The sequence below is a fragment of the Phascolarctos cinereus genome, unplaced genomic scaffold, assembly GCF_003287225.1.
Source record: "Phascolarctos cinereus isolate Bilbo 61053 unplaced genomic scaffold, phaCin_HiC Scaffold_7;HRSCAF=346, whole genome shotgun sequence".
Lineage (NCBI taxonomy): Eukaryota > Metazoa > Chordata > Mammalia > Diprotodontia > Phascolarctidae > Phascolarctos > Phascolarctos cinereus.
Window position 1 is genome coordinate 154,273,784 of NW_027556180.1, and position 19,156 is coordinate 154,292,939.

At 37.7% G+C, this 19,156-nt stretch overlaps 1 protein-coding gene across 1 annotated transcript in view; it reads left to right on the forward strand.

Moving 5' to 3' along the window:
• ITGBL1 (integrin subunit beta like 1) overlaps positions 1-19,156 on the forward strand; it is a 346,561-nt gene that overhangs the window by 161,989 nt on the left and 165,416 nt on the right. The window contains exons 5-6 of the mRNA XM_020964037.2: positions 123-263; positions 6,100-6,240. Of these exons, the coding sequence (XP_020819696.1) occupies positions 123-263; positions 6,100-6,240 (282 nt within the window). The remainder of the gene's footprint in view (positions 1-122; positions 264-6,099; positions 6,241-19,156) is intronic.

Below are 19,156 nucleotides of genomic sequence, written 5' to 3' on the forward strand. Positions count from 1 at the left end.
ATACATACATATATATGTACATATGTATATATGTCACAAATGGCTAGGATGTTAATTCTGCTTTTAAAAGTTGTTTTCCTTTTTTTTTCCTCTTCACTGTATAAAATTCATTTTGGGTAAAGGCCATGGAAAGTGTTACTGTGGAAACTGTTACTGTGAGGCTGGTTGGCATGGAGATAAATGTGAATTCCAGTGTGACATCACCCCCTGGGAGAGCAAGAGAAGATGTACATCTCCAGATGGCAAAATCTGCAGTAACAGAGGTGTGTCATTCATGTACTCTACTACAGAGATGAAAACAAAGCCAGTAATTGCTGATGATACTTGTCTCTCTTTCCCCCTTCCCCCTCACATTTCCTTTCATGAGGATGTCTGCTTTTAAGTCATTCATATGTGATGCAAATCAACATATAGTCTGTATGTAATTTTCAGAGTTTTTTTTTTCAATTTGACAGAAACAACACAGAGATAAGAAACTTCCTTTCATTATCTTAGCTTCACTGAGCAAATAGTTAACAGGGACACTAATTTCTTTGGCCACTGTCCAGAACTGGCACAGTACAATTCAAAGGCAATTCATGGAGCTACTTCTGTTTAAATGTTGCTTGACTAACAAAGTCTTCTATAGCATGAGCATCTAATTATCCTGAGAGCATTTAGAAAATGCTCTCATCTTAATTATGGGGAGATTGAAAGCTTGAGTCGTATCCAGAATGGATGTAGACTGATTTCACTTCTAGATCTTGACAGGGAAAATGAGATCTTGAAGTAATATAAATGTATAGAGAGAAACATAGCATGTCAAGTTAAATATTAGGTTCCCATCATATTGGTGTTATTTTAGCAAATGAAGTTAGAAAGGTCCTGGGTAAGAAATATTTCTTTACATATTATTAGAAATGAAAGGCAAGTTATGGTAGGGGAACTCATCTAGATGTAGATTTCTGCAGGATATTGGATGGAACATTTTGGGAACATCTTTGCCTATCGTCACTGTCATCTCATTCTTCTGCCTGCCATGTACCTAGGGAGGGCTGACATACTTTATACTTCTTTTTCTTCATTCTGCCATCATTAAAATGGTAATATTTTATTGTCTGAAGTTAAGAAAAACAACAGAGCACAGCAGAGCAGGAAACATCTATCTATCTATTTATCTATCTATCTATCTATCTGTCTGTCTGTCTGTCTGTCTGTCTATCTATCTATCTATCGAATACATAAATGGATACTTTTAGGATATTTCCCATTAAAGAAGGGCAGTATGAAAAGCATTTAAGCACTGTGCAAAGCCCTGTGGATACAGATAGAAAAAGTGAGGTAGCCTCTGCTCTCAAGGACTTCCCATAGTAATTGCAGGAGACAGTACATAAAAGAGAGTTTGGCTGCAAGGAGGATAGAAAAGTCCAGGGTACATCTGCAGGGTAGATGGCAAGGCTCCAGCATTTGGATTCTCTCGTGGTATAGACACAGAAGAAAAAAAATGTGACACATTTTGCTGTAGGAAGACAAAATGAAAATGTTATCTGCACAAAGCATGAAACTTGGATAAAACACACACACATACATACAATGCTCCATTTAATATTATGCAGCATTTTCTTTCTATCTGGATTTCACCTGCGAAAGAAGTCACCTTTTGTTTCTGTGACTAAAGACATCTTTTCTGCCTGTTTTTTCTTAGGCTATATAACAACATGCCATCACTATATATCGATGACTCATAATGCTAGCATAACAGTGTTGCTGAGCCTAACTAACATGGTACCTGCCAATGAGAATGGAGAGAAGGAATTATATTTAATGGAGGAGGGACATGAGAAGCACTGTCCTAGAGCAGAGGATTAAAGATTGTAGAAGAGAGAAAGACCATTTTTCAGAACAGGCAAACATAATGATGTCAGTTTCATTTTCCACTGGCTTTATTATGTGACTGGAGATGGGACATGAAGTGGGTCTCAGAGGTTGATGCACATGAGAACTTTCCACAAAGCTGGTGTTTAGGAAACATAATGAATAAGTGGCAAAGTTGGGATTTGAACCAAGGACTACTGACTCCAAAGCAAATGCACTTTCTGCTGTATTTCCGCTGCCCTGTGAGCTTAATCATTCCTTTTTAACCTTTTTATTTATGTTGTGTCACTTCAGTGATTATAGCAGAGGTGGGCAGCCTGCAGCCTCGAATCCACACATGACCTTGAGGCCACAGGTTCCCCACCTCTAGACTATCATATAGTCTAAGGATGCTGGTGTGTATATACAGAACACAAGTGCTTTAATCTCTGCCCTAGAATTTAAACTAATTGTTTTACCCCTTCACATTTATTTGGTATTTATAGAACTAATAAGTGAAAGAAGAGGGTGAAACTTTGCACGAATGTCTATTACATTTCATATTCTTTGATTCAGTGCAATGTTTTAGCCTGTCAGAGTTTTTGGGGACTCTGACTTTTTCATCCATTGGGTGGCTTTGTGCCATCTGCAAATTTGATAAAGATCCTTTCTGTTACTTCATGTAAGGCAGCGATAAAAGTGTTGGGTTAAGTCCCTTTTCTTCTCTAGGCCTCAGTTTCTTTAACGGTAAAATGAGGGGCTAGACTAAATGACTCTAATGTCCCTTTCAGCTCTAAATTTGTGAACCTATTTAATGCTATTCTGTTAACCGTTATCTGTCCAGCTATACATCCCTAGAGCTTTCCCCTGGAGATCTTTCAATCTAATATTAAACTATTAATGACTAGTTTTGGGGTTCAATAATCAACTGTATTTGAAATCTATCTAATTGTATTATCTATCTCACATCTCCCCATCTTTTTCACAAGAATGGAAGGAGATACTTTATTACTAAAGTTTAGGCGAGCTAATTGACAGAATTTCCCTGATCTACCAACTGAGTAACCTGATTTTAAAAAAAAGGAAATCAAGTTAATTTGGAATGACATATTCTTGCTAAAATCATACAGTTCTTTGTCAATAATTCTTTTTAGTGTTTTGCCAAAGGAGGAACTCAATTGCCCATAGACTCTTCTATTATTTTTTTTGCTTTTTTTAAAATTAAATTTTATTTTTATTTTCAGTTCCAAAATTTCTCTTTCCTTTAGCCCCTCCCCACACATTGAGGAGGTAAGAAATACAATACCCACTATGTATTCGTAGTCATGCAAAACATATTTCCACATGTTCTGTAAAAAAAATCAGGAAAAATATGCTTCAATCCATATGCTGATTCTGTTGACAGTTTTCTATCTGGAAGTGCACAGCATTTTATATCATGTGTTCTCTGGAGTCGTGGTGGATCATTTTATTGATCAGAGTTACTGAGTCTTTCACAATTGATTGTCTTTACAATATTGCTGTTACTCTGTAGATTATTCTCCTGGTTCTACTCACTTCACTTTGTATCAATTCATATAAGACCTCTCAGGTTTTTCTGAAACCATCCTCTTTATCATTTCTTGCAGTGCAATGGTATTCCATCACATTAATATATCAGAAACTTTTCAGTCATTCCTCAATTAATGGGCATCCTCTCAGTTTCCAAAATTCTTTGCCACCACAAAAAGAGCTATTACTAATATTTTTATACATACATTCTTTTCCTTTTCCTTTGACTTCCTTGGTATATAGACCTAGTAGTGTTATTACTGAGTCAAAGGGTAGGCATAGTTTTCATAGCCCTTTGAGCATGGTTCCAAATTGTTCTCCAGAACTAGTTGGACTAGTTCACAACTCCATTAGTGTACCTATTATCCCACATCCTCTGCAGCATTTGTCAGTTTCCTTTTCTTCAATATCAGCCAATCTGATGGGTATGAAGTGGTACCATAGAGTTTTTAAAAAAATTTTCAGTTCTGTAATTATTAGTGATTTGGAACATTTTTTCATACGACTATTAATAACTTTGATTTCCTCCTTTGAAAACTGCTTGTTCACATGCTTTGACTCTTAATTGGGGAATGGCTCCTGTTTTTAGAAATTTGGCTAGTTCTCTACATATCTGAGAAATGAGGACTTTATCAGAGAAATTTGCTGAAAAATTTCTCCCAGTTTCCTGTTTTTATTCTATTTTTGGCTACATAAGTTTTGTTTATACAAAAACTTTTAAGATTTATGTAAATAAAATTATCCATTTTTACCTCTTCTGATCCTTTTTTTTTCTTGTTTGGTCATGAACGCTCTCCCATCCATTGATCTGACAGGTAACTTCTATGCTCCCCAAATTTGTTTAAAATTCACCCTTTATGTTTAAATCATGTACCTATTTTAAGCTTCTTAATATATGATGTGAGATGTTGGTTTATGCCTAGTTTTTGCCAGATTAATTGGCAAATTTCCCAGCATTTTTTTTTGTCTAATAGTGAGTTCTTGCCCCCATAGTTCTGATCTTTGGATTTATCAAATACTAAGCTACTCTGCTGATATGTTTCTGTATATTGTATACCTAATCTCTTCTGTTGATACTACTCCATTTTTTAATTGAATCCCTTGATAGTCTTGACCTTTTGTTATTCCAGATTAATTTTGTCATTATTTTTTCTAGCTCTATAAATTAATTCTTTAATTGGTATGACACTTAATAAGTAGTATTTTCATTTTTATGATATGATATTGACTTGGCCTACCCATGAGCAATTAATATTTCTTCAAATATTTAGATCTGTCTTTGTGTGATGAAGGCTTTATAATTATGTTCATATAGTTTGTGTGTGTGTCTTAGCAAAAAGACTCCCAAGTATTTTGTAATGTCAGTAGTTATTTTAAATGGATTTTTTCTTTCTATCTCTTCCTGTTTGGTTTTCTTGGTAATATGTAGAAATTCTAATGATTTGTATAGGTCTATTTTATATCCTGCAACTGTGCTAAAGTTGTTCATTGTTTTGATTAGTTTTTTAGTTGACTCTATATGGTTCTCTAAGTATGTCATCATGTCATTTGCAATGAGTGATAGTTTTGTTTCCTCATTGCCTATACTTATTTCTTCAATTTCTTTTTCTTGTTTCATCACTATAGCTAGAATTTCTAGTAAAATATTGAATAATAATGGCAATAATGGACGTCTGTGATTCATGACCCTGACCTTATTTGGAAGGCTTCTAGTTTATCCCCATCACAGATAATGTTTGCTCCTAGGTTTCTATTGTATTCTTTTTTTTTTTTTGCCTTTTTGGTGAGACAATCTGGGTTAAATGGCTTGCCCAGAGTCACACAGCTAGTAACTGTCCTGTGTCTGAGACCAGATTTGAACTCAGGCCCTCCTGACTCCAACGTTGGAGCTCTATCCATTGCGCCACCTAGCTGCCCCATTTCTATTCTATTCTAAAAAAAAAAAAAGAATATTTACCTTCTCTAGTCTTGAGGTACTCTGAGCTCTATGATCTTTCATATATCATAGAGAGAGGCAGAGCTCATGATACACATCTACCAATTCTTTCAATATTCAAGGCTTCTTTCAGTATCCAAGGTTTATCTGTGCTAGGTCATTTGTCTTATTCATCCTGAATATTACACCTCTACCTTCTTTGATCCTTCTCTTTTCCACAACAGAGCTTAAAAACAAACAAAAAAACCTCAACAACTTTTTTGTTGTTGTTCTTGGCCATATTGAGCATATATTTTTTTTAAGGCAATTGGGGTCAAGTGACTTGCCCAGGGTCACACAGCTAGTAAGTGTCAAGTGTTTAGTCTGAGGCTGGATTTGAACTCAGATACTCCTGACTTCAGGGCTGGTGCTCTATCCACTGTGCCACCTAACTGCCCCAATGTTGTGCATATTTCAAACTAGTATTCCTGACCATGCTACACCTTTGTATCCATCCTCTGTTAGGTATCATTTCCTCAATGTTTTGTTTTTATGTTTTTATTCTTTAAATCAGGAGTGAGTACTCTGAGCATACATGTTTGTTTCTTAAGACAACTCTTCTTTTTCCTCCTTATTGGAATTGTTTTCTCTTTATGAGAAGACATCTGCCTGGTCCTTGCAATCCACATATACAAAGCAACCAACTTTAAAAAAAGATCAACTATTTCATCTTATTGGTTAAGTTGAATTCATCTACAGACTAATACATACCACGTTTTGTTTTGTTTTTCCCTCCACAGGAACATGTGTGTGTGGCGAATGCTCTTGCCATGATGTGGACCCAACAGGAGACTGGGGAGACATTCATGGTGACACCTGTGAATGTGATGAAAGAAATTGTAGATCAGTCTATGATAGATATTCTGATGACTTCTGTTCAGGTAAGAGGCAGTTGTAGTTAAATGTAGTTAGAATATGCTCTCCTAATTTTTGTTTTGAAATAATGGTACTGAATTTACTCAGTCATGGTATTCATTTGGATTCTCGCTGGAACCAGCCTAAATGTAGATTTCTCAGCAGTGGTAGTCTCTGTGGTAGCCTTTTATTCAGGCACTTAGCAATCCCTGAAACTAGGGTTATAGTATCAAGGGTAGTCTAATTGTTTGCTCTTTGAAAAATCACCTAAGCTTGTTGGATCTTACGTTGGGGGTTTTACTAGGTAATGTCTAAGGTCACCTATAGTTCAGAAAATCCATGGCTCAAATACCTTGTTGCAGAGAACCAACAGTGGAAGAGATTCCTTGTTCTACTGTTTGCTTTTTTTTATTTTGGTCTGTATCTTTGCTTTCATGTGTATGGTGGACTCCCATATGGAAACTTCCTCCACTGATACACATGGGCAACTATTTTGCACCTTACATAGAATTGCTTGGGGGTACTGAGAAATTAAGTGATATACCCACATCTTCCTAACTCCAAGTCAGGACAACTACTTATTCCTATACCACCTCTGATTTTGCTAACAAAATCTCATTACCAGAAGGTTTAAAATGTAGGAGCCATGGACATAAGGTTGAAAGTCCTACCATGAATCTTGTAGCACATTAGCTTATTACAAATCCTAGTCAGGATCTATATTTGGATTCAGTCAAAGGGCAGCACTTGGGCATCCTAGAGGGCCACATGTGGCCTCAAGGCTGCAGATTCCTCACCACTGTGACTAAGTTAATAAAATCATTAGATTTTTTTTCTAGAATTTTTTTAGTCTGATTTAGTTTAAGCATTGCAAACCTAAGAATTACCTCTCTGCTCAGTCTTATTATAATGAAGAGAGTTTACAACTTAAGGATTCAAGTTGGCTCAATACATAGGGGCTGCTGTATTTTCTGGAAGATATATTGATTACTAAGATGGTATCATGAATTTTTTGTCTAGTTCTATTTTTGAACTGAGACATTCCATAAGTCTGTCTGACTAGCTGAGGTGTAGTTAGGAAACTCCATTTGTCCCTTTGAAAGACTACCAGCAGAGAAACAGAGAAAAGACTTGCCTTATTTAAATATAAATATCCAGATTCAAAGACTTTACAGGATTGGTATAGGAGGGCCCTGCTGCTTAAGACTTCCCATCACAGAGGGCTCTTTTCTTTGGAGAATTCAGAGTACTTTGTGGGGATTTCCTAGTTATTGTCTGAACTCCCTATTGTGAAGTGAATGTCCTTTTGAGATTTTTATTCTTTTCAGTATGTAGCTAAATCGTTGTTGCTTCAACATTTTCCCTTTTAATTATTCCAGTTGTTTTTAGGGAGCTTTTTTTTATTTTTAAAGGAAAAGAACGCTGTATAAGAATGCCACTTTATTTAGTCAAAATGATCTCTGTGTGTGTGTGTGTGTGTGTGTGCGTGTGTGTGTGTGTGTGTGTGTGTGTGTGTGTGTGTGATCAACTCTATCAGTTGTTTAAGAATTCACTCACTAGCTAAATTTTTGAAAGGTAGATTTGAAATCAAGAACTATATGGGAGAATATTCCAAATCACTACTACTAACATATCATACAACCAGAGAAATCAAAACAACCCTCAGGTTCTACCTCATACCCAGGAAATCGTCAAAGATTGCAAAAGATGGGAATAGACAATATTTGAATGTCCTAGAAAGATAGAGACACTAATGCACTGTTGGTGGAGCTGTGAATTGGTCCAGCTACTCCAGAAAACAATTTGCATTCATGCAATGGAAGTGACTAAAATGTGGATATTATGTGGGTGACAAAAAAAAATACTCTGGAGACCCTAGTTACTGATTTTGCCAGCAAGGGAGCCTTACTTGCCAGGGCAGAGACTCGCCAAAGTGAGTTTTGTTGTTGTTCAGTTGTTTTCAGTCATATCTGACTCTTTGTGACCCTATTTGGGATTTCCTGGCCAAAGATACTGGAGTTGTTTGCCATTTCCTTCTCCAGCTATTTTACAGATGAGGAAACTGAAGCAAACAGGGTTAAGTGACTTGCCAAGAGTCACATATAGTGTCTGAGGCTGGATTTGAATTCAGGTCCTCCTGACTCTAGGGCCCACACTCTGTCCATTGTGCCACCTAATTGCCCAAACTGAATTAACATAAGACTTGTATATACTTAAACCGCAAAGGAAGGGGAAGACTTCAGGTGAAAGGAGATTGGGACAGGATGCTTGCAAGAATTGGTTGGTTAGATAAGATACCTTGACCTGAATGACCAAGCTTATTCTTGAAATCTGGAAACCTTTGAACTTTCCCCGAGCGGATGTTACCACACAGGATGTTCTTGCGGAACTGTCATTGGGGTGAGGAGTGTGGCAAGAGGTCTTTTAATTGGTGAACTAATGCTTAACACAACATGGAGGGAGTTGTGCTTAGTTTGTGATCAACAATTCTCTGGCCCAGAGAATATATTCAGAGTATACTTTTAGGCACTCACCCTAAGGAGGTTAATGGTTAAAAAAAAAAGGCCCAATATATACCAAAATATTTGTAGTAGCCCTTTTTCAGTATCAGAGAACTGGGAAAAAAGTAGATTTCTATTGAATGGGAAATGGCCAAGTAAGTTGTAATACACGAATGTAATGGAATATTACTTTACTGTGATGAATACAGAAAAGCACAGGAAGATGTATGAACTGATGCAAAATGAAGTAAGCAAAACTAGGAAAACAATATGAGCAATGACTATGATCATGTAAATGGAAACAACAACTGAAAACATCAGAGACTGAATGCAGTATGCCTACAAAGACATAGGAGACTATGGATAAGTGTGTAAAACTACAGAAAATGTCATATAATTTCAATATCTTGGTTAATTTTGCTGAACTGTTTTTTTTCCTCTTTTTTATTCTTTGTTATAATGGATGGCTCTATGGGAGGAAGGAAGATTGTTACGTTGGAACATATAGGTGATATAAAATCAAAAGAAACCAATAAAATTAATTTTAAAACACCACAATAGTCACCATGCAAAGTCAGACACTGGTATAGTCTGAGTAACTCCATGAGCTTTACACTTTGAGTCCTTGTACAAACAGCCTGCACAAGATGGCAGTCTGTAAAATACCCTCAGGCATTTGTTACTTTTATTTTAGTGTTTTCTTGATGAAATGTTATTGTTTGTAATGTGAAAGAGATCTGGCAGTTTGATTTTAGTGGATTGAAGACTTAATATGAGTTAACATTATGATCTAGCAGCCAAAAAAATAAAAGTATGATCTTAGATTGAATTCAGAGAGACGTAGTACCCCAACTGAGGAAGGTAAGAATTCTGATATATTTGACTTTGGTCGACCACATCTTTCTTCAGTCCATTTTAGGAAGGGTACTGACATGCTAGAAATCTTTCACAGAAAGATATTCAGGAGGGTGAAGGGACTGCAGGCCATGCTTTATGAAGACTGGTTGATAGAACTGAGATATTCCTGGAGCAGGGAGAAGAGAAGACTTGGGGAGAAAATTATAATTGTCTTTGAGGGGCACCACACTTTAATGAGGTCATTAATCAGCTGGAGAGAATCCAGAGGAGGGCAGCCAGGATGGTGAAGGGCTTTCAGTCCATGCTATTTAAGGGTCACTTGAAAGAACTTAGGAGGTTAAGCCTGCAGAAAAGAAGACTCATAGGATCATAGAGAAGGGACCTCAGAGTCCATCTAGTCCAATTGTTTTATTTTAATACATGAGGAAACTGAGGTTCATGGAGACTGAGAGTTTGTCCAAGGTCATATAGGTAATAATTGGCAGGGACAGGATTTGGACCCTGGGCCTTTGACTCCATTACCAATGCTATTTCCATTGTGCCATGCTTCCCCCAAAGTCCCATGAGAGGCATGTCATGGTACATGTGAAAATTTTCTTCAAGTATTTAAACATCAGTCAGGTGGAAGATTTGCTCTACTTGATCCCAGTGAGTACACCCAGGAACAATGATAGGAAGTTGTTAGGAAAAGCTTCCTGACACTTAGAGCTGTTCAAAAGTAGGATGGTCTACCTCGTGGAGTAGTGGAATCTACCTCATTGAAGTCCTTGAAGGAGCGGCTTGATAACCACTTCTTTTTTTAAATTTTTAAATTTTTTTTTTTGCTTTTTGTTGAGGCAGTTGGGGTTAAGTGACTTGCCCAGGGTCACACAGCTAGTAAGTGTCAAGCATCTGAGGCCAGATTTGAACTCATTCCTCCTGACTCCAAGGCCAAAGATCTATCCATTGTGCCATCTAGCTACCCTTTGGTAACCTCTTCTTAAGGCATGTTATAATGAAGATTCGTTTGGGGGTGTAGGAGTAACTAGATGTGACTATTGACACAGACCTTGTATCTAGGTCTTTGGGGATCTGAGATTAGTTCTGTTTCTAACAGACTGCCTTACTTCTCCTTTGAAACTATGTAAGGTGTTGTAATTTAAATACCAAACCATCACATTTCCATTTTCAAACTCATTTTATTCTTATTCCTTCCCTATTGAGAATATTTTTGGCTTAGCTCTTATATTAGTATTCATTTATACAATAAATAAACCATACTGGACATGTGAAATGTAAAAAATTCCCCAAAGCCCCTGCCCTCCAGGAGCTTTTATTCTGAGGGAGGGAGGGAATACAATATATCCACAAATAAATAAGTACAAAATAATTTAGGTAAAATGCAAAGTTTGCTCTTTGACATTTAAAACCTCTCATAATCAGATTCTAGCTTATCTTCTAAGCCAAGAGCTCTTGATATTTTTCTTTTTTCTTTTTGTTCATCTTTCCTTTTTGACTATCTGATAAAGTTGGTGGGACCTTTTTCAGACTAAAAAAAAAACTCTCAAAATCTGATTCCAGTTTATCTTTCTAAACCAGGGATTCCTAATCTGTTTTTATGTCACAGACTCCTTCAGCAATCTGGTGAAATCTATGGGTCCCTTTTCAGAATAAATACGTAAATGAATGAATGAATGAATGAATGAATGATTACAAAGTAAACCACTTGTAAGCTCATGGACCTGATGTTGAGAACATCCACTGAGTCTGATCATCCTTTACTCTCAGTAATTCCAACCAAATGAGCCTATTTGCTCTTTATGCATAATGAAATGTCTCCTGCTTCTGCGATTTTGTACCAATTGCCACCTGTGCCAAAAATGATCTCCATCTTTATCCGCCCCTCCTGGAATCACTTTCTTCAAAGAAGAGCTTAGTTTACATGCCCCAAGAGAGGCCTTTCCTAATTTCCCTAGTTCTTAGTGCTTTGCCTCTGTGTTCCAAAACTACTTGACCTATTCTCTGAATACATTTTGCATATATTTGTTTGTACAGGTGGTCTTTTCCCTCAACAGATTGCAAGGTCATTGAGAGAAAAGACTTTGGTTTTTGTCTTCATTCTAAGCACTTGACACTGTTCCTGGCACATGGTAGGCACTTAATAAATGCTTATTTATGTAGCACAAGCTCTGCAGTAAATCTCTTTAATCCCAATTCAAATTGGCAGACTGGATCCCAGAGCGAGACAGCTACTGCATCCCTTCAGGGTCCCAGGTGACTCACTGGCGCGTTTCCCTTATTATTTTCACTTTGTATCAATTAGTCAGCAAGACTTAACTGGCCTTTAGAAATGGGTATTTACTATGAAGGTACAGCTGGTACAAAATCATCTCCCTGAAAGCCTGGAACATATTTTTACCATAGGTACATACAGAGTCTAAGAGAAGGTGAATTCAACATTAGAGCACATATAACAAAGGGATTACTTGTTACTTCTGAAAGTCCTCTTGCTAGACTTATCGAGATGTTACCTTTAGGTGTAGTGTACCTTTTATTCTAGGTTCCTCATAGAGCCTTAAATCTGCCTTTCTTCATCTTGTCCAGTTTGTCCTCATCTCCTGATACAAATGCAGTCTTAAGCCATTACTGTCCTAGGCATATTGTTGGACACTGATGGAAAAAAAGTCCAAATCCTGTCCTAAGTCTTTAGGTGCTCCTTGTGGTCAAGAGAAGCTGCAAGGAGAAGGGAGAGAAGGAGATCAAGGCAGACTAAGAGGCCAGGGTGCACTTTACATCTTCTGCAGCCCCACTTCAGTCAAGCAAGGCCTACTCTACTAGTTTTTGACCTCAGGAACACTTATTTCATGAGAAGCCCAGACATGCTGCTCGCTTCACTCCCAGCTCAACTCACTCTCTGGACTGCTCCATCTCTCCGAATTTTTCTCCTCCCATACCTCTTCCCCATCCCTGTCCTTCCAGCAATTTTTTATGTTTGGTCTTCCTCTATTATAGGGTATGTTCCTTGAAAGGAGGGATTTATCTTGTTTTCTTGAATTTGTATCTTCAGCACCTATCACATAGCCTGGCATATAGTAAGAGTTTAGTAAATGCTTTTTCTATGTTTTATCTGTCTATATTGAAATACAGTTATCAGACATATATTTTTTAAATATACCCATTCATAGAGTCTGGATTAAGAGCCCACGTCTAAAATCACTTCTTGACTTTATATTTATATAAATGATTTTACAGTAATGCATTACCCTATTGACCACACTGTAGTTGAATTAAGAAGTTCATTGGACATGATTTTAAAAGTGTGGCACAGTTTAAGATGGAATAGTTTGGTAGACGATGGTCCAGTAATACTAAGAAGGCATCCAGAATCTGTAGGATGCTCAAAGTCCAGCCATGTCAAAGGGTGTTTTAAAGATTTAGCTCATATCCAGACAAATTATTTACTTTTCTAAAAAAAATCTAGGAAGATTAACCAGTAGAGTATCAGAATGAAGTTGTTCAATTGCTTTCAATCTTGTCTGATTCTTTGTGACCCCATTTGGAGTTTTCTTGGCAAAAATACTGGAGTGGTTTGCCATTTTCTTCTCCAGCTCATTTTAAGAAAAGGAAACAGAGCCAAACAGGTTTAAGTGACTTGCTAAGGGTCACACAGCTTACATCTGAGGCCAGATTAGGACTCAGGAAGAGGAGCCTTCCTGAGTCTAGACCTAGCACTCTATCTACTGTATCACCAGCCTTTGAAAATGATGTTACTCAGATGGTTAAAATACCATCTCCCTGGTTTTGGTTTGATACTATTTCTTATCTTTTTTGAAGTGAAGATGCCTTGGATGGCTCTTCATGGTATGGAGACGTCTCTCAGGTCCCAAATTTATGCAAATAGAGTATTCCTCATATCCACCTCTTTAAATCCTTAACTTCCTTTAAGGTTTAATTCAGGTACTATTTGGAGAATCTTTCTTGATTTCTCTACTTCAAGTCAATTCAGTAAATAAAGTGTCAAAGTATGGGGAGCTTATTTAGTCAATCAATCAAATCACCCCACTTTATTCACTTATTCTCCAATACCTTTGTCAGGATATACCTGGCTGAATCAGTCAATCATAAGTATGAACTAAGATTAAAAGACTAAGGCTCTGCCTTGGTCTTCAATTGCCCTCACTCCCATCCCCCAAGTTCCTCTTGACTCAAAGAGTACTTTGTGGCCTTTTGGAGGGTGAAAGAATTTGTACTTTTTCTTCAGTGTCCTAGCTGTATGACTAGGACAGCATTGGCTGGAGGGAATGTCTGTATCTGGAAGTAAGGACAAAATGCACAATGAGGAGAGATAGATTTCAGGCTTTATAAGGAACCAAGTATAAAAGGTATATAATACTTAATGGAAGCATTTTGAGAATTCCAGCAAAAAGACTTCCATCTGAAGGTGAGTAATATAGCTGGTAGTTAAGTGAATTACCTAAGTTTACACCATGAGTGTACATCTCTGAATGCATTTCAACCCAGATTTCTTGCCTATGAGTCCAGAAATCTTTCCACTATACTATACTGCCTCTTAGAGATTATCTTTTTCAGGGGCAGTTAGGTGGTACAGTAGGTAGAGCTCCAGCCTATCCATTCAAATGTGGAGTCAGACACTTGATACTTACTAGCTGTGTGATCCTGGGCAAGTTACTTAACCTCAATTGCCTTGCCAAAAAGCATAAATTAGTAAATATCTACTTCTACCCTTTCATTTTAGGAAACTAAACATAGAGATTAGGTGGCTTATCTATGACTATATAGTGGCAGAACTGACTGGATCTATCACTGGTCCACATAGTTCCAGAAACCATGGAACCAAGATGTGTTACTCCCAGTACAGTGCCTTTGTTATTGGGCTATGGCTTCTCTTCACCAATACTTCAGTCTTCTTAATCTATCATGTTTTTCCCAAGATAGTTCTTGTGCTACTGTCATGGACTGGTATAAAACCAGTTTTGCATACGTGAAAAGTTACCACCTAAGTAGTATAAATTTCTGAACTCTTACTGTAGTGGGATTTCATGGAAAGAATACTAATGTTAGAATTCAGAGGCCCCAAGTTCAGACCCTGGTTCTACTCCTTACCATCTATGTGACCTTTGATCCACTTATCTTATTTGGACCTCACTTTCCTCAGCTGAAGGATAAAGTAGTTCTCAAAAATACACAATACATACAAAGTGAACATGAAGTGATTTTTAGACTGTACAGATCAAGAAAGGCCTCATGAAGGTGTTGCCATTTAAGATGAGCTTTTAAGGAAGCTAGAGATTCTAAAAGTCTTACACTCTAATATTTCACTAATAATAATTGTTTATGACAGGGTCAGAGGCTGATGAGAAGATGCCTTAAGTGCGCTGCCTGAAAATATCAAAATTAAGAATGCCTATAGTTTCTACTGTATAAGTTTAACTGATTTTATGCTGGATTAATTTTTTAATTGAGTCAGCTTTTCCTCTGACTTAGTTTAAAGTTACAACTTAACTTGTTATCATCACCAGAAGGTATATTGTCCATTCTTGCCTGTCCCTAAGGATCTTATTTCCCTGATAGACCCTTCAAGGCACTAGGGAGTCTGCTGACTCAGGACTTAGCAACAAGATTCCCATAAAACAATTAACATTCCTTAATTGTCAGAGAGAGATTGCCATTAGCCCCAAATGGGTGTGCTAACCCCCTTTCTTTAAAATAACTAATGTTGTCCCTACCCCCATGATCTACCTACCCTATAACCAATTATATAATCTTCCCACCTATCCAATTCTGTACTCCTCCAAATTATATTAAGGCTGGTAAGCCCTGCCTCAGAGTCTTTGGTCATTGAGAGGGTCCACTGACCAATTTATTAGTTATTGATAACCTAGCTAATAAATTGATCATGCTCAGATCAGAGGTCTCTCAGTTTATCTTAATTTTGAAACCTATCACTGTGTAAGGGCTAACGGCTACATGCCCTTCTGTTTGTGCACTCTGTGTGTCTCTATTCTTGACAGCTATCTGCTGCTGATCCTGACTGCTTACAAGGGCATGGCTTCAGTAAAGTCCATCTGAATTTATTGACTTTTTGTTAGGTATCTGTATCCCATCTATAAGGAAATGGAGCTGCTCAGTTTAACAAATGTTTATTAAATGCTTATTATGTACAAAGCATTTTGCTAGGCCCTGTGAATTCAAAGACAAAAAACAAATCCCTGTCCTCAAGGAGTTTACAATCTCTTTACTGTAATCTGAATTAGGAAGAGATAAAATGCATAACAGAAGACAAATGGAATGGTATGAGGAATCCCAGAATGTCAGGATCATTTCTAACTGGTAGGACCAAGGAAGGCATCATGGAAAAGATAGCCACCAGGTTCTCCTTAAAGAAGGAGCAAGTTGACAAAGGCAGTGAGGGGAAAACAGCTCAGGTTATGGGGATGACTTCACATGGAGCAGGTAGAAACAAGGACAAAATGGAGTAAGAGTGAGAAGTTCAGATTGTGTGAAGAAATGTGCCATGAAATAAATCTTGAACTCAGACTAGAGTTAGTAAATTTTCTTGAATGCCAAGTAAAAGTGTCTTTTTTATTCATTAGGAAATAGGGAGTCACTAAAAAAAATCTTTGAACAAGACAGTGCCCATAAATCTATGTATTAGGAAGATCACTTCATAGGACTGATTGAAAAGTAAAGAAATGGAAGACAGAGAAACTATTTAGAAAGTTATTATAATTGTCCAGGGGAAAGGTAATAGGAGTCTAAGCTATAATTACAGTGGTGTCACTTGACTGCTCAAGAAGCTTTGGGTAGCTTTCTATTGCCTCTAGAATAAAATACAATTTTCTCCCTCTGGCATTGAAAGCCTTTCACTTCCTCATCTCAAACACTAGATTGATCACCCATTAATCCCTCTTATGAGCTTATGTTCCCACAAAACTAACCTACTTATTATTCTTTATATGCAACATTGTCTCTTGCCTACCTGACTTTTTATAGGCAGTCCCCCATGCCCATAATACTCTCCTTCCTTACTTCTTCCTTTAAAGTGTAGCTCAGGTGCCATGCCCAGCTTTTAGTGATCCCTCTACAGTCTACATATTCATGTGCCCATTTCCCCAACCCTCATCAGCAACTGTTTTGCCTATTTGATATATTCTGTATAAACTTGCCTGTGTGCATATTGTTTCCTCCTAGTAGATCATAAACTATTTGAGATAAGGTCTGTTCCTTCCTTCCTTCCTTCCTTCCTTCCTTCCTTCCTTCCTTCCTTCCTTCCTTCCTTCCTTCCTTCCTTCCTTCCTTCCTTCCTTCCTTCCTTCCTTCCTTCCTTCCTTCCTTCCTTCCTTCCTTCACCATTGCTTAGCACTGAGTTCATCCATAGCAGGTGTTTAATAAATGCTTGTTGAATTGCATTAAATGGAAAAATTGCTTTTGTTCATCTGCTACTCTGATGTACCTTATCTAATTTAATAATCTCAACATTCCTGTGAGATAGGTAGGACAGATATTATTGGACCTATTTTATAAAGTGGTAAGCTACTCAGAGAGATTAAGTGACTTGCTTAAAATCACACAGATAGTAAATGGCAGAGATGGGATTTGAACCCAGGTCTCTTGACTCAAAGTCTAGTGCCCTCTCCATAAAGCTGTATTGTATTTGATCTTTGAAGCATAATTTCTGTTTTGGAGAGGTTTGAGAGGTCACAGGGATCAGAGAAAATGTGTGGTCCTACATCTTATTGTTCACTTGACCTATAAATCCCATAATGTGTCTTTGTTCTCATATGCCATTACATTGCATTTTAAATAACTTTTGAAATTCTTCTTGGATTAAAAAAAATATTTCTACTTCAATAACAGTCTACATGGTATAGTGGATAGACTTCCTATTCCACCCCTCCATTCAGAAAGCTATGGGTTCAAGTTTGCCTATGACATTTTGCACAGCCCTCCTTCATTCAAATCAAGGTCATTTGCAAGTCATGTTATCATCTCCCTGATATCATGGTCCTCTTTGAGAACGAAAGACAAACACAACCTGTGAGTAGTCTGGACTGCTTGAATAGAAGGGAACTCAGCTAGCCAGTTCTAGCTGGGTAATTCAGCTTATTGTCCCTTTTCCTCTCCCCTTTGCCCTCTTCCCTCTCCCCTCTCCTCTCTTCCCTCTCATCTCTCTTCTCTGCCCTTTGCCCTCTGCCCTCTGGGGTTTACTGTCTAGATTCCTTCTCAAAGACCGAGCCTTGAACCCAATTCACTGTGGAGCTCATAGATTGGGCAACAATAGGTCCCTGCCCAAGCATCCCTTAATAGCTATTTTTTGGGCCCTCCTGGCTCAGAGTGAATGTAAATAGTGACTGTTTCTCTTTTGACAAGCAACCCTGATGGTCTGTCCCAGTTTAAAAATTTTTTTTTTAGATTGAAGGGGCCATCCCTTGCTTCACTTCTTAAAGAGGCCTAGCTGCTGAATGGGCATTACCTCACTCAAAGTGAGAACCTGAGAAGACCTTAGTTTAAGAAGGCCAGGGGTCTCTCATTGCATTCCAGGTCATCTCCAGGCATCCTAAAGAATATCTGGCCACTAGACCCAGATGACTCTGGAAAATAAACTGAGGCTGATGACCTTGCACAGTCCTCCCTCACTCAAATCTAAGTCAATTGCAAGTCATGTCATCATCTCCGTGATGCGATGGTCCTCTTTGAGTATGAAGGATAAACAAAATAACAACAGCTGTGTTATCATGGGCAAATGATTGAACATCTCAGTGATTGCTAGGAGCTCTAAAATTCTAAATTGAAGAGAATTTGATGACATGCATTAAGGGAGGACATTTCCATACTCTAAGTTCCTTACATGAATGAAATCAAAGGTCCAGACCACCTCCCTCTGACCCATCTCCCACCAAAGTTAGCGTTGCTCAGTGCAAAGATGCTATCAATTTTAATAGCATTAATGATTCACAGCAAAGAAGATAACAACTTTCCTTAGAGTACAGAATATGATATTTGAAATGTTTTGGTCTATGTCCCTTCTAACACCCACTCAGTTAGCTTCCCCTTTTAACTAGCTGTCAGCCTATTTCATCTGCTTTATCCAAGAACAAGGAGTAGAGCTGGTTATGAACATGAGATAGCAATTGTCTACCATTAAATATAGATTTAGGTATGCTAAAGCAGTAGGTGCTCTTTAATTCTTTTGCTTTAACAGAATAGCACCTGCCACCACTAATATTCTTCATCAACAATAATTTTCTGGATATCCCCATGAGCAGTGAAAGACCTTACATTTCTCTCTCCCTCTACCTCTCTCTGTATGTGTGTGTGTGTATCCCCATAACCACTAAGAAACTGTTTAAAACTGGACTTTTTTTTCCTTTTCTGCTGACATTGTCTCTCATTTAAATCTCTTCCTTACTAGAGAGTAAAGTTGCCTGCCTTTCTGATATCCAGATTGAAGTTCTATTATTTAATTAAGTTGTGAAAGTGTTAGTCTTCCCAGAAAAGACAGCATGTTCTTTCTTTGTCCAGCTCTCTGACAGTAGGTCTAGCTGTTCTCAGAATGAAGCCTCCTACTTCCAAGAATTTTGAG